This window comes from Lithobates pipiens, unplaced genomic scaffold, assembly GCF_037356315.1.
Source record: "Lithobates pipiens isolate NorthernLeopardFrog02 unplaced genomic scaffold, aLitPip1_a1.2 Scaffold_27, whole genome shotgun sequence".
NCBI lineage: Eukaryota > Metazoa > Chordata > Amphibia > Anura > Ranidae > Lithobates > Lithobates pipiens.
The window spans coordinates 108,409,559-108,426,662 of record NW_027507788.1 but is presented as its reverse complement, the minus strand read 5'-3'; the positions used below and the strand labels follow the sequence as shown (position 1 = coordinate 108,426,662).

The following is a 17,104-nucleotide window of genomic DNA, read 5'->3' as shown; positions in this document are numbered from 1 at the left end:
ATGGTGCTGCACATCTTATCACATATGACACCAGCTATTTGATGATTTAACAGTTTGGTTGAGAACCCAAGAAAATGTGATGTCAGGTCACCTGAGGCCAAGTGACAGATGCACACTGCTGGGGTCCCCTTGGCTGAGTGCTGCAGATGGAGCTCTGGGTGGTTCAGGAAAGCAGCTCCACCTGAGCACCGACATGGATTGCACAGGAAGCTAGAAAATAAGATTCCCCAGGCCACGGAGTCTAAGAGCCAGCAGGTTTTCACAAGGGCCTCTGATGGTGAGGATGGCCTTCGCTGCAGATGAATACAGGTCGCGGCCCCCAGGGTCTCCCAGCTCACGCTCACATCAGGCTCTGGTGGATGGAGAGGAAGCAGCAGTGTAGGGCAATAAGGAATTGTTAGAATGATAAGCTAAGTGTTGGGGTAACAAGCAGACAGGGATGGTCAGGAGAACATGCCACAGTCAGTACACAAAATCAAACGTAGAGCACACAGCAAGAAACACACAGAGGAGCCTAAACACACTATTGCTCGGGCAAAGCTGGCTGGCAGTGCACTGTGTTAAATAGTGTTTCCTGTTAGAGGCTTGGGTGGAGCCATGCTGAGACGAGATTACTTAAACATGCAGGTGAGAGAGTGCGGTCCCTAAGCTGATACACAGACCAGAGGTAAGCAGACAGACAGGGCATGAAACATTACTGCAGATTCATGACATGTGACAGTTAGAATTCCAGCATGCCAGGAAGGTAACTGCTTTTTAAAATCATTACGTTGATGGGTTTAGTTCCATTTAAATGCATTCTCTGCATTAAGGTAAAAAAAAAACTTCCATTGGCTGCTCCTTTTCCTCACCCCTCTAAACACTTACCTGAGCCTTTCAGTAGTCCAGAGCTGTGCCAGTCTGCACCTCCCGCTCTCCTCTTCCACTTATCACAGAACACGCAGGCAGCAGTGAGAACCATTGGCTCCTGTTGCTGTCAGTCAAATCCAGTGAGGAAGGAGTGGAGAGCATAGCTGAGCAGTGCAGTGCGTGTCTATGAAATGAATGCATACAGCCTGGCTTGGGAAAGATATGCATGTAAATATACTCATATCTTTGGAGGAGTGTTTTACTTGTCATTTCAGTATGTTTACTTATTTTATCTGCACACGATTGGATATTTAAACTGAACAGGAATTTGCTTCTCACTTATAATTTAAGTAAATATTCAATTTATTATGTGAATATTCTTTTGTTCTTTAGTAAATCAGCCCAAGTGTCTTTACTCGTGTTGAGTTTAAAGAAAACATATGGAGCATTGTTAAACTGTGCTCTGCAACTTGATGTAAACGTATATGTCAGCCAATCTTCTTACCTGCTTACCATAGATAATAAAATATAAGTCAGAGTGATTGTGTAGTTTCTATGTAAGCTTGAGAATCAACCAGTACCACATACTGTACCTACAGTTGTAGAAACCCCATTACTCACACCTTCCCGTGTGTTACAAGATTCTGCTGTAAATTCATTTTTGTTTTGCTGTAGACAGAACTATGGACTCTATTAAGCGTTTATTGTCACCTAATGGATAGTGATTATACTAAACACTTGTATCTATTTCCATTTTAATTTAGTAACTTGGATTACAGGAAAAATGACTAAAAATACATTAAAATGTAATGCATGTCTTCATTTTATTAGGTCATTTCAAATGTTACAAAACATTTTACCAGGTGACATTTGACATACATACTGTCAGCCAAATGGGAACGCTAGTCAAATTTCTAAACACATCACTATTCTCTAAAAAAGAACTTGGTAGACAGGCAAAGCTACTGTTAGTGTACAATATTGTCTATATAATGATTCAAAGGTATGTGAAAAATGGAAAGAAAACTGCGTTTGGTATTACCATCCTTAAGAAAATAAAAATATGGTTCCTGCCGTGCTTTCTGGTCCACTGTTTTAATGTCCGTGACATACCTATCACAATTATCCATTCTGTAATAAACTAGTAGGGAGTGCTATGGCTTCCTACAACTAGTGTTCTTAGATGGAGATTATTGAAAGTAGTGATAGTAATTGAGTATTGTCCCCCTTCAGTCTACAATCCACCAGCAGCATCAGCCACCTACTACATCAATACATTCACTAATAGGATTTCCTTTACTTCTAACAAAGGGATCTTTGTGACTAAGAAACTGGCACTATCTTGGTTGGCATACAGTAAAAAAAAATGCCATCCAAAATATTTCAGGGGCACATTCACTAATCAGTAAACTACCGTATGTATTTCACGCTCCAATGAGTAAAAGATCAGTTTTACAACTAAAGTTTTGTCTGTGGCTGGAAAAGATGGTGGATTTTGGTCAAGACTAAAGAACCCAAAATAAGAAATGGCGTAGACTGAGAAATTATAGATGTTAGTATTCTCTACTAACTGACATTTATGTCATTATGCTATCATAAATCAAGCCTGTTTAAAGATATGCATAAAGCAGAAATATTATTTTAATTCTTGCAATGATTTCCAGTTATCCACTATCCATGGATAGTTCAGATATCTTAAAGCTTTGTTCACTGGACTCCTTTCAGAAGGGTTCAGTGCCAATAACTGCCTGAGCATATCCATGGCCTCAAATGTCAATTTCCTCCAGTGCCAAGATAGCTCTTCATGACTGCCAGTTTGCTGCCACATTATAAAATCTTCAAAAAATGGGTCAGACCGTAGTGTTTTCTCCCAAGGAAAGTATCCTGTCATCAAACAAAAGAGAAGAACTCCAAAGGCCCATGTATCTAGAGTGAAATCAATGGGAACTGCTTCTCCATTCTGAGAATTACTTAATTCAGGTGCCGTGTAAGGAATTATACCAGACACAAGTTTAAGCAAGGTGCCTTTAGGACGAGTCAGTCCAAAATCTGTAAGTTTGATTCTTTGACAATCCGTACCAAAAAGAAGCACATTTTCAGGTTTTACATCTCGATAAACCAGGCCTCTGCTGTGGATAAATTCAAGGGCGCTCACCAGCTGACTAGTGACCTTCTTGGCAATTGGTTCTGGTACTCCTTCCTGATAAAACATTCAAACAACAAAAATGAAGGTAAGTTGACAATACTTGGAGGGTGCTAAATACAACCAGACTTGGTTCACTTTTTAAATCTGAAAATTCTGCTAATTTTTCATTTGAAATATATATGAACATTGAAACATGCATAAAACTTTAGTTCTTTAGACTGACAATAATAAAAAATATATATCTAAAGCCAAACTCTTGTTTTAGCATTTGATAGATAAAGGAATGGTAAAATATATATTTTTTTATGTCTGTGTTCCACTAGGGAGATTTTCTTGTCATGTCTTGTCATGGACGCATACCAGGAAATGAAGGAATATTTCTCCAAAGTGAGGGGAAATCACCCCTCGAGCTGGACATACTCTTTTTCTAACGCAGGCTGATTTATAACTGTAATGCTAGAAACATTTTTAGACTGTCTGTTCATAAGCAAAATGGGCTTATGGGTAACTTATCCAGCTTAAAGGTAACTTATCAAGCTTAAGGGATATACAGTAGGTGCCCATTAAAGTGACAATTTGAAGATTTATGTATCAATGATTTTACTGGTATTTAAGTGCATAAATATACATCTGTTTTGTAGAATAACATGTAATAAGCAAGCTAAAACATTCCTGGGTTCTTTCTTATGCATTTGCATACAGTATATGAATGTTTAACTTTGTCTAATGCTTTTTGTACAAGCCTGCTCACATCACAACATTGTAAAGACTCATATTATGGGACAGCAAACAGCTGAGAAATATTTTAGTTGTGTGTTGTAGTCATTTAAGTAACTAATAATCTATTACCAACTCCCCCAAATGTGCAAATATTGGCCAATTGCACATCTGCTTAAACCTTGTGATGAGAGTAGTCATAAATGCACAGGCTGCAGTTAGCCTTGAAGTTTTAACACATTCCCTGTACAGTGTTACTGTACATTGTGTTATAGGGGGAAATAGCACACAGATATATTGTGACAACAATAAACACATAAGTCTCTGGATGTTCATAGACATAAAATGAGATACAATTTCACCCATGCTTAAGGTAACACATGGCCTCTAGTCCAAAGGTATAAGGAAGCACCATACTAGCTTTACCCACAGTGTTGATAACACCTATGGGGGGAGCCAGTTTGTCAGACCATAGAGGTGTGGCAGAGTGGGAAGAAGGACCCAGTGGAACAAGTTGCTACATGCAGGCAATCTTAATTCACTGTAAATTACTCAGAGGGTGAGTAAATTTGGTGGCTTTATGTGCAAGCTATTAGTCACTTGGATAACTACAACACACAACTAGAGATGATAGTATATTGGCTTCTGTAGGATTTATTTTCTCTGGCAGTTTCCTGCATTCTCCTTTGTGTAATCACCTCACATTTTGAGTTGTTACCTGGAGTGTTTTGCTAGGTGAAATATTTGAAATTTTTATACATACATATACACATATACATACACACACATACACACACGGTATCTCACAAAAGTGAGTACATCCCTTACATTTTTGTAAATATTTTATTATACCTTTTCATGTGGAAACACTGAAGAAATGAAACTTTGCTAAAATGTAAAGTAGTGTACAGCTTGTATAAAGGTGTATATTTTCTGTCCCCTCATAATAACTCAACACACAGCCAAAATGTCTAAACCACTGGCAACAAAAGTGAGTACACCCCTAATTGAAAATGTCCAAATTGAGCCCAAAATGTCAATATTTTGTGTGGCCACCATTATTTTCCAGCACTGCCTTAACCCTCTTGGGCATGGAGTTCGCCAGAGCTTCACAGGTTGCCACTGGAGTCCTTGTCCACTCCTCCATGATGACATCACAGGGCTGGTGGTTGTTAGAGACCTTGCACTCCTCCACCTTCCATTTGAGGATGCCCCACAGACGCTCAATAGGGTTTAGGTCTGGAGACATGCTTGGCCAGTCCATCACTTTTGGCCTCAGCTTCTTTAGCAAGGCAGTGGACATCTTGGAGTTGTGTTTGGAGTCATTATCATGTCGAAATACTGCACTGCGGCCTAGTCTCTGAAGGGAGGCGATCATGCTCTGCTTCAGTATGTCACAGTACATGTTGGCATTCATGGTTCCCTCAATGAAATGTAGCTCCCCAGTGCCAGCAGCACTCATGCAGTCCCAGACCATGACACTCCCACCACCATGCTTGACAGTAGGCAAGACACACACGTCTTTGCACTCCTCACCAGGTTGCCACCATACAGGCTTGACACCATCTGAACAAAATAAGTTTATCTTGGTCTCATCAGACCACAGGACATGGTTCCAGTAATCCATGTCCTTAGTCTGCTTGTCTTCAGCAAACTGTTTGCGGGATTTCTTGTGCATCATTCCTTCTGGGATGACAGCCATGTAGACCAATTAGATGCAGTGTGCGGGTGTATGGTCTGAACAGTGACAAGCTGACCGCCCACCCCTTCAACCTCTGCAGCAATGCTGGCAGCACTCATATGTCTATTTTCTAAAGACAACCTCTGGATATGACGCTAAGCATGTGCACTCAACTTCGACAATGCCAAGGCCTGTTTTGAGTGGAACCTGTCCTGTAAAAGTGCTGTATGGTATTGGCCACCATACTGCAGCTCAGTTTCAGGGTCTTGGCAATCTTCTTATAGCCTAGGCCATCTTTATGTAGAGCAAAAATTATTTTTTCAGATCCTCAGAGAGTTCTTTGCCATGAGGTGCCATGTTGAGCTTCCAGTGACCAGTATGAGAGAGTGAGAGTGATAACACCAAATTTAACACACCTGCTCCCCATTCACACCTGAGACCTTGTAACACTAACGAGCCACATGATACCAGGGAGAGAATATGGCTAATTGGGCCCAATTTGGACATTTTCACTTAGGGATGTACTTTTTGCCAGTGGTTTAGACATTAATGGCTGTGTGTTGAATTATTTTCAGGGGACAGCAAATTTACAGTTTTATACAAGCTGTACACTCACTAACTATCATTGTAGCAAAGTGTTTTTACATGAAAAGATATAATAAAATATTTACAAAAATGTGAGGGGTGTACTCACTTTTGTGAGATACTGTATATACTGTGTGTGTATATGTATATATATTATATATAAATACACATGTATATTTTTCTATATACATCACTAAGCACCTCTGAACTGTTGACTGCCTGACTACTGCATTTTATTATACACGAGTGTATATTTAAGTTTTAGTTTAGTATAGTTTTAGTATATACCAGTAAACGCATAAAAAAACTGGTAGTTGTCACTATGCTTTAATTGGTACATATATCTTATTAGACGCATCTTCTATACATGATTTATAACTGTACAGGCTTGCCACCTCTAAATATAAAATGTACTGTTTATTTTCATGTACAGCTGAACATGTACAGTATCTAATGTGATGTCTATCTGCAATACATTAGGTCATTGATGGTACACACAATTTACTAAAAAGAAAAATGGAAGCTGAATTCCATTTCTATTGTTCCATCAACATCTGCAGTAGAGTTTTTTTTTATTTATGTCTACTGAGTAATTATCTACACACAGAAAGACCAGCAATGGTTGGCAGCAGAACCACATGCATGAGATTTTTGTTAATTGAACTTGTCTGTTATTGACAGGCTGTCATTTTTTTTTCTCAAAGAGCTACCTTGGGATACACGCCAAAGTATAATCTCTCCTGTGATCTTCTGAAATTGAAATACTAGTTGCGGACATTTCACTGTATGGTTCAATGTTTTAGAAATGATGGTAAGGTCTGAGAGTTCTGTCCATCTGTTAGAGCATATGTAGCACTCATCACTCTTGCAGATCTTTCCATTTCTCAGCCAAGTTTCTGAACTTGTTTCCCTAGCACTCTACCTGGAAGATCAGGAGGGACTTTCTACCATAAAGTGTACACACAAATAAGATATAGGAAGTTTAAATGTCTTACAAACGTAAAAAATTTTTCAATTGAATCACATGAATATCATGGCCTGCCCCTTAGGGTAAATGGTTGGACTTTGATATTCTTCCAGCAGTCACAAAACACTTTGGGGGTCCATTCTCAAAGCAACATCCCCTCTTGGGCACACTTTAAAATAAAATGTTTTTATCCTTTTTGCGCCTTGCTCTGAGTTAACAAACGCCACACTCAGTTACATGGTATTGATCCATGCCCAATATGTTAAACAAATAAAATGAAAATGTTTTTGTGTATTACAGTTTTGGGATCTGGCCTGGAGCAGCCTTGGGAGAAGGTTTATGACTTCTGGAAGTTTTATTTCACTTAGAGCACTTTTTGAGCCTTTAATGTCTTGTCAGTTAAGCAATGGAGGGGAAGAGGGGCTCAAAATTGTTCAGTTTTGGCTAGAGCATCTGTTACCCTAATCTGGCTCTGTTGATGGGTATCATTTTTTGGAATACATGTCAAACCTAGGCCATCAAAATCCCAAAAATTATAATTAAGCAATACAAATGTCAGTTTTTGGAGGCTGAATATAATCTGGTTTGCATTGTTCTGTGTTTATTTGGATGCTTTGGCCTTTTACAGTGTATTTGGAAATCAAAAAAGCAGGTCAAATTTAGCCTTTTCTTATCAAAGGCTGTAGTTCCTGACAAAGAGTAATTTTTGATGGAACATGTTTACGTTGGGCTATCTGAAGTGTTTAACAGGCCCTAACTGTTTTCAATCTACTATTGAGCTAATAAATTTAAAGAGAAGCTGAATTCTGAAAGCTGTGTTTATAAAAGGCAAGCAGAGGGCAATTGACCGATCACCAGATTTGCCTGTGAGTACACTTAAATGCATAGGTCATGGACTTTAAATGAGAAATAAATACGTAAACGTAAATAAAAGCCTAACTCCAGCATATGAGTAAAAACTGACCATTGTTAGCCCCCCCCCCCCCCCACCAGTGTAAGGGTTCAACAAATGCAGCATTTAAATAGTACACCCATGAAACCCTTACACTGTTGGGGAGGCTCATAATCCATATGGCCTAAACCTTTTTTCTAATAAAAACAAAACAACTGTTTCTGTAACTTCCTAACAAGCATTAGCTGAAGTTGGGCCTTCATTTATTTCTTTCTCCTTTAAAGTCCATTGCATATACATTGCAAATGTATTTAAGAATTCCAATAAGCTGGTGATTGGTGAATTGCTTTCTGCTTGCATTTGTTAATGCACAGCTTTTAGCACTTCGTTTTTTGTTGATCTTATTAGATCAATTATAGATTGAAAACAACTAGGACCAATAAAACATGTCCCATAGCCCAGTATAAACATATTCCATTAAAAACTAATATTTTTCATCTTCCTTTTTATCATTTCCTTTACTTAAGAACAAAATCCTCCCTTATATTTGCATCTTCAGCTTGCAAAGTCTAATGCCACGTACACACGATCGGACAATCCAACGGACTTTGCAGCTGAGGTCCACCGGACTTTTAAGCGAACGGACTTGGCCATACACAATCACTCCAAAAGTCCGGACTGATTCGAACGTGATGACGTAGAAGTTCATAGCCAGTAACCAATAGCTGCCCTAGCGTTGGTTTGAGCGTCGGTTTAAGTCCGCCGGACTAGCACACAGACAAACGGATTGTCCACTAAAAGCCGAGTCTGGTGGACAATTTTGAAGCAAATCTTATTTCTAAGTTTGCCAGACTTTTGGAAAGAAAAAGTCTACTGGAGCCCACACATGATCGAATTGTTCGGCAGACTCTGGTGCGCCAGACTAAGTCCGCCAGATAGTCCGATCGTGTGTACACGGCATAAATAAATCAATAACATTGCCAAACTCGATCTTGGTAGTTAAACATGATCTATGTTTCTGGTGTCAGGATTACTGACTAGTAGTTACCTTTTTCTAGCTTTTTACACTCCCTAAATAATGGCATGACACTAATTGTATTCCAGCCTATTGGGGTTCCCTAGTTGAAGATATATGAAATTTGAACTGGTTTTCTATTTCTTAACTAATATAGTACACAAGGATGGATGCCATTCCTGGCTAGCTTCTTTATCTATGGTATTTTTATTCAGGTGTAACTGGACCTCTTTATGTCCTCTGTGTCCACTATGTCCTCTAGACATGTGCATTCGTTTTCGTCCGAATGCATTTTTGTCCGAATTTCAGGTATTTTCGTTATTGTTTTGACAAAAGTCCGAAAAACAAAAGATCCGATACAAATAAATGTTTTATTTTCGTTTTCGTTTTGACACAGTTTGACACAGATAGCAGATTCAACGTGACTCTAACAATGACAATCTGTGTCTATTGAACTTGTATCATAACAGTCCATTCATTCACACAGAGGCAACACGATTTCCAGCATGACTTTGGGAGGCAACTTGGACACGACTTTAGTGTGAATCACAGTGCGACTTACAACACGACTTTAATGTAAAAAAAAAAAACGGCATGGGTTCCCCTTCAAGAGCATACCAGGCCCTTCGGGTCTAGTATGGGTATTAAGGGGAACCCCATGCCCAAAAATAAATGGTGTGGGGGTCCCCCTCAAAATCCATACCAGGCCCTTTAGGTCTGGCATGTATTTTAAGGGGAACCCCGCGCCAAAAAAAATGGAGTGGGGTCCCCCTCAAAGTCCATACCAGACCCTTATCTGAGCACGCAACCTGGCAGGCTGCAGGAAAAGAGAGGGGGATGAGAGAACGCCCCCCCTGAACCGTACCAGGTCACATGCCCTCAACATTGGGAGGGTGCTTTGAGGTAGCCCCTCAAAGCACCTTGTCCCTATGTTGAAGAGGACAAGGGCCTCATCCCCACAACCCTGGCCGGTGGTTGTGGGGGTTTGCGGGCGGGGAGCTTATCGGAATCTGCAAACCCCGTTTAACAAGGGGACCCCCAGATCCCGGCCTCCCCCCCTGTGTGAAATGGTAAGGGGGTACAAAAGTACCCCTACCATTTCACCAAAAAAGTGACAAAAAAGTGTTAAAAATTACAGGAGACGGTCTTCGACAATTTCTTTATTAAAGTCTTCTTTCATCTTCTTTCTTCTGGTCTTCTTCCTTCTTCTTTTCTTCATCCTTCCGTTTCTTCCTCCATCTTCTTCTTCCTCTGATCCTCTTCTTCGTCCGATCCGCTTCTTCTTGGTCCAGTGTTCTCGTCCGGCATCTTCCTCCACTGCGTCTCTTCTTGGTTCTCGGCCCGCTCCGCGCAATGAGAGGCTCCCACTGTGTGATGCTTCTCTTCTTCTGACAGTTCTTTTATAACGGAGGGCAGGGCCACCCGGTGACTGCACCCCCTCTGACATACTGTTCCATCTCATTTTGCCTTTCTGCCAGGCAAACATTTCTCCTGTCTTGAGCTTCTTATTGCCAAAGATTGGCGGCATGTCATACTGGTCAGCCCTAACGGTTCCATAGGCATCCGTTTTGTTCTGTAGAAGGAACTCAGAGTTCAGGAGATGTGAAAAAATTGTCTGTAGTTACGCAATAGCCCTGATTTAGCAATGGCTCAATCAATGAAATAGCTGAAGATGTTGCCATTCCATAATTACTGTATTTTTGGTTGAATTTGGTTCCTTTCCCAGTGTATAGGACAGAATTCCAAATGTAACCAGTGCTTGATTCACATAGCATGAAGCATGTGATGCCAAATTGTGCTCTCTTTGACACCCTATATTGTATTCAGCTGAGCCTTCCCTTGGAGCTGAGCCTTCCCTTCCCATTAGACTTTCATCTATGCTAATGTCTCTATCTGGCACATAGCTCTGTCGGAAATTTTTCTGAATCATATGATATACCTCCCAAATCTTCTTGAGTTTGGGTGCTGAATGAGTAGTTTCATCAAATACTTCATTATCAGGGAAAATTTTTACTCCGACATAACCGTGCCAAAGAATGGAGTGGCTAGTAATTTATTGGTTGTCCAATACCACTTCTCCAGGGGTTTCCCCACCCCTCCCTGAAGAAGTATTAGGCCCAGAAATTTCCAAATGTCCCCTTTGGTCACTTGCTCCCACTTTCTGCTCCTTGAAAACCTTTGATGCATAGCAGCTTGTTGCTCCTGGTACCGATTTGTCTCCGTAACTATTTTTTCAATAACCTCATCAGTCAAAAATATTTGTAGGTATGCCAAGCAGTTGTCATCTTAAACATCCACTTTAATATGAGACACTCCAGTAAATGTGAATCTTGGGGGCGCTGGATGATCCACGCCGCAGTCAATAGAGCACCAAGTCCGCATATCACTGAGGTCGCAGGATCGTCGCTAAAATCACTTTCTGTGTCTGATGACGAACTTCCCCACCAATCGCTATCACTCAATTCTACAAGTGATTCTGTATTGCTATCGCTGTTTTCCAGCACGTCATAAACCACTTTTGAGGTAGAGGTGCACTTTTTTGATGCCATGGTCATTCTCCAGTTTCCAGGCAGAAGTACAGTAAAACTGCAAGCAAGGGCACTGGACAAAGCACTAGGGGGAAACTGAGGTCAAATTATTTTATTCAGTAATGTAATCCAATAAGATTACAAAGTATTGTAGGTGTTGTGATTTATACTTTTTTTTTAATCTGCCGCCGGTTCCACCCCCCTTTGTCATGACGCTTGCAGGGAAGGAAGCAGAAACACACAGAGCATGGGGCGGAAGGTCTGGCCGCCGCACAGAACGGGAGTACATCGCAGGATCCCAGGGACAAGGTAAGTCATCTCTTCCAGGATCCAGCGATGTGGCTCGGGGTTACCACCACACTTGGGAAAACCGCCAAAGAAGGTTAAAGTGGTTATAAACCCTTACACATACCCAGTGAAGTGACTAACCCAGTGAAGTGACTAGCCTAAAATGATGCAACAAATCCTCCTACATAATTTTCACTTGATTATCTGCTGCCATCTGTACTGTACAGATGGCAAAACACACTGCAGAGCTAGGGCACAGAGCTGAGTGTAATTTGAGAGCTGATTGGAAGAAAAATCACACCAACTACCCCCCACAGGCTCAGAGAAACATAGAGCTGTGGGTATGAGTCTTCTACTATGTGCTGGAGGAGGGATGGATCATCTCGCGGGAGGCTGAGGTGTCAGCTTTATCTATTAGGAGTGAGTCATGCAAATAGCAGAGTAAGAACCAGACTTGGTGCTTTGGATTCAGGTCAGTACACACTATAGTGGGATGTGCTTTGTTAATGTTTCATATCTGAGGTGTAAAAATATTGAGTTGGCCCACCCTTTGCAGCTATAACAGCATCAACTCTTCTGGGAAGGCTGTCCACAAGGTTTAGGAGTGTGTCTATGGGAATGTTTGACCATTCTTCCAGAAAAGCATTGGTGAGGTCAGGCACTGATGTTAGAGAGAAGACCTAGCTCACCCCCTGCTCTCTAATTCATCCCAAAGGTGTTCTACCGGGTAGAGGTCAGGAATCTGTGCAGGCCAGTCAAGTTCCTCCACCCCAAACTCGCTCATCCATGTCCTTATAGACCTTGCTTTGTGCACTGGACCAAATCATTTGGTGGAGAGGGAAATATGGTGTGGGGTTGTTTTTCTGGAGTTGGGCTTGGCCCTTTCGTTCCATAGAAGGGAAATCTTAAAGCGTGAGCATACCAAGACATTTTGGACAATTTCATGCTCCCAACGTTGTGGCAAAATTTCGGTGATGGCCCCTTCCTGGTCCAAATTGACTGTACAACAGTGCACAAAGCAAGGTCCATAAAGACATGGATGAGCGAGTTTGGGGTAGAGGAAATTGACTGGCCTGTACAGAGTCCTGGCCTCAACCCGACAGAATACCTTTGGGATGAATTAGGACACAGACTGCGAGCCAGGTTTTCTCTCCAAAATCAGTGCCTGACCTCACAAATGTGCTTCTGGAAGAATGGTCAAGAATTCCCATAGACACACTTCTAAACCTTGTGGACAGCCTTCCCAGATGAGTTGAAGCTGTTATAGCTGCAAAGGGTGGGCCAACTCAATAATGAACCCTACTGAAAAAGACTGGGATGCCATTAAGGTTCATGTGCGTGTAAAGGCAGGTGTCCCAATACTTTTGGTAATATAGTGTAAATGGATCCTTGATTACATATTATTATTTCTCCCCATAGTTTACCCACTTTTTCTAAATTGCCCATATGATCCTTTATCATATTATAATATTTTACAAATAAAATCCATATTCTATCACAATAAGAATGTTACATTAGAAATATAATATTATCTTACACTTGGTTTTATAATGGAAATAAGATCTTTTTGAAGGGCAGCTTCATACAGGAAACCATAGTGCTCAGAAGATTCAAATGCAATGCCAAACATGCCAATGATATTTGGGTGAGTAGATAGGGATAGAGCCACACAGTATTCATACAGGAAGTTCTGTCTCTTGGTAAAAGTTTTTGGGAGAAGCTTTAAAGCCATAGGTGTTCCTGTAAAATAAATATACATTAAAAAGTGAGTATTTTAGATATAAAAGATATTATAAACTAATGCACAATGCATTTTCTCTTTTTCATACCTTAGTAATAAGCTAACTTGTTACCTAGCCAAAGTCTAACTTAGAGTACATGTAAAAAAAAAAAAACATACAAATGTACAGTATAAGCAAATTAGGGTACCTGTAGCAGACAGAGATGGACACGCAGCTCAATACTACACCAGCAATGTAAGTGCATCCAAGTATATACAAACCCTGGTCACCAGCATATCAAAGTTGCTGTGCTCTCCCGGGGCTGCATTGTGGCGATTGTTGTTGGGTTGTGTCATTCTGACACACCGCAACACCGATCTAGGTAAAGAGTCTGACAGGGACTCATTACCACGTGATCAGCTGTGTCCAATCACGGCTGATCATGATGTTAATAGGAAGAGCTGTTGATCGGCTTTTCCTCATCTGCGTCTGTCAGATGCGAGTAGTGTAGAGCCGATCGGCTGCTCTTTTGACCGGTGGGGGTCTGTGCTGATATCAGTGCAGCCCCCCCACTGAGGATACCCACATTGGACCACCAGGGATGCCCACCACTAGTCACCAGCAGGTATGCTACACATGGTCACCAGGGATGCCAATCAGTGCCCACAATGGGCATCACTGATTGGCAGGCATTATTGTTTATTAAAAACAAATGAGCAAGATATTAGAACACTAAAATCACACTCCATCAGCGCTCACAGTAAATACTAGACTGTAGCTGCTGCTATATTAATACAAAATTATTAATCTGGTGCCAAAGAAGATCACCAATGGTAAAAATTACTGAGGCACTAGCAGCGCTTTGAATGAACTAAACTTGTTTGGCCCTGATTGGTATCCATCAGTACAATCCATTAATGTACATCAGTGCCACCTATCAGTGCCCATTCATGTCCATACGTGCCACCTATCAGTGCCCATCCATGCCGCCTATCAGTGCTCATCAGTGCTGCCTATCAGTGCCCATCATCAGTGCCCATCAGTGCCACCTCATCGGTGCCACCTTGTCGGTGCCCATCAGCGTCGCCTTATCAATGCCCTTCTGTGCAGCCCCATCAGTGCCCATCAGTGAAGGAGAAACCTTACTTATTTACAATGTTTTGTAAGAGAAATTTTCGGTCTTTTTTTTATTTGTTTACCAGAAAATAAAAATCGCAGAGGTGATCAAAAGAAAGCTCTATTTGTGGGAATAAAATGGTAAAAAATTAGTTTGGGTACAGTGTAGCATGACCGTGCAATTGTCATTCAAAGTGCGTCAGCGCTGAAAGCTGAAAATTGGTCTGGGCAGGAATGTGTATAAGTGCGGGGTATTGATGTATTTAAATCATCTTTATGGTGCTGGTTTTGTGCACTAGAGTACCTGTTTTCATGAAGGTGGAAGTGTACAATTATCAACAGCTTCTTTGTATTCTGTAGCCTTAACAGTATCCTACACTGGAAATACCTGGAATGGATAATTTGTAATGGTGTGTACATTCTTTTGACCATACTGGTAGGTTTGATAGCCCATATACTTTTAAACATATTGAGCATTTTTATTATGAAAATAAACAGACAAAAGGATCAAAAATATAAAACAATTATATAGTGCAGTGCTTTGAGGGAAACCCTAAAATCTTAAAATCTTACAAAAATCTCCACCACACAAATAAGTGCATTAACTGGTTCCCAGCCGGCTGATGTAATTATACTGCGGCACAATGGCTCTCCTTGGCAAAATCCCATATGGATACATCCTTCCCTTCAAGAGTCGCCAGAGGGCGTGTGTGCCCACTGCACGGCAGGGGACCCAATGTGTGTGGCCGGTGGGCGTGCCACGCGGGATCCTGTGCATGAGAGCCAGCACGGGGATTTGTGTAAAAGATCCCTGTTCTATCAGGAGAGAGGAGACATATCATTTGTTCCTACTAAGTGGGAACAATATGTCTCCTCCCCCAGTCAGTCCCATCACTATACAGTTAGAACACATCTAGAGAACACGCATTTAACCCCTTGATCGTCCCCTAGTGTTAACCCCTTCCCTACCAGTGACACACAGTAATCAGTGCATATTTATAGCACTGATCGCTATGTCAAAAGCTATGTCAAAAAATAATAATAAAAATGCCATAAAAATGCATAAATCTTTCCCATAGTTTGTAGATGCTATAACTTTTGTGCAAACCAATCAGTATATGCTTATTGCAATTTTTAACCAAAAATATATAGAAGAATATATATTGGCCTTAACTGATGAAGAAATTAGCTTTTTTTTAAAAAAAACTGGGAGATATTTATTATTGCAAAAAGTAAATAATGTTTTTTTTTTATTTGACGCTCTTTTTTTGATTCTAGCGCAAAACTACACAAAAAAACACAGTAGCGATTTCTATAAAATGCACTAGAATCATCTTTCCTTTGAATAGATAAGCTTTTGATATGTGATTTACATTAAAGTCTATGGAGTGCAAAACATTCAGAGGATCCTTTTTAACCATTTAAAGACCACCCCACATACATTTACTGTGACAGGGTGGCCCTTTTTAGCGCGAAATCACATACCTGTACGTGATTCTTGACTTCGGGTCTAGGACGCGCACTCCTGATTGGACACAACGGGAGCCAATCAGCAGGTTCGGCTGCCATCGAGGCTGCCGGGAACCTGGCGATCGTTTGTAGAGAGGCAGAACGGCGGTCCGCCGATGTAAACAAGGCAGACCGCTGTTCTGCCAGAAAGGAAAACTGAGATCTCATGGATCTCTGTTTTCCTTTAGTCAAAGCACTCCCCCTACATTTAGAAAGCTCACATAGGGAACACATTTAACCCTTTGATTGCCCCCTTTTAACCCCTTCCCTGCCAGTGTCATTTATATGGTATATATAAATTATTAATTAATTATATAATTAATTATATAGTGTCAGTGCATTTTTTTTAGCACTGATCGCTGTATTGGTGTCACTGGTCCCCAAAAAGGTGTCACTTAGTGTCCAATTTGTCCACCACAACGTCGCAGTCCCACTAAAAAATGCTGATCGCCGTCATTACTAGTAAAAAATAAAATAAAAAGTCCCTAAATCTATCCCCTATTTTGTAGATGCTGTAACTTTTGCGCAAACCAATCAATATACGCTTATTGGGATTTATTTTACCAAAAATATGTAGCAGAATACATATTGACCTAAATTTTTGAAGAAACTTCTGGTCTTTTTTTGTTTTTTAGCACAAAACATAAAAACCACAGAGGTGATCAAATACCACCAAAAGAAAGCTCCATTTGTGGGAAAAAAAGGACGCAAATTTTGTTTGGGTACAGCATTGCATGACTGAGCAATTGTCAGTTAAAGTGAAGCAGTGCCAAATTGTAAAAAGTGCTCTGGTCAGGAAGGGGGTAAAATGTTCAGAGGCTGATGTGGTTAAAGCAAGTCCATAAATAGTGAGTAAATTATGAAAAGTCCCATAATAATATTTCTTCACAGTATCTTGTGGGGAACCCCTGGATTATTGCAAAGGCATTACACAATTATACATCTGGAACACTTTAGAGGGGTGAGCGCATTTGTTTGTTTGTGTCAAGGCACGTGGTGGTGGTGGCAGGAGTGTCGTTGGTGTTCACAGACACTGTATGTGTATTATTGGAAGATACTGTGAAGAAATATTATTATATGACTTTTCATC

The 17,104-nt window shown here is 40.7% G+C and overlaps 1 protein-coding gene across 3 annotated transcripts in view; it reads right to left on the bottom strand.

The window, feature by feature from the left end:
* Window positions 1-1,654: 1,654 nt before the first annotated feature.
* The window catches only part of LOC143934063 (serine/threonine-protein kinase SBK2-like), a 106,095-nt gene continuing 90,645 nt past the window's right edge, over window positions 1,655-17,104 (bottom strand). For all 3 annotated transcript variants that reach the window (XM_077457359.1, XM_077457358.1, XM_077457357.1), the window contains 2 exons: window positions 13,206-13,408; window positions 1,655-3,049 (listed from right to left, as the gene is read on the bottom strand). In XM_077457359.1, the coding sequence (XP_077313485.1) occupies window positions 2,486-3,049; window positions 13,206-13,408 (767 nt within the window). In that variant the 3' untranslated portion in view covers window positions 1,655-2,485. The remainder of the gene's footprint in view (window positions 3,050-13,205; window positions 13,409-17,104) is intronic.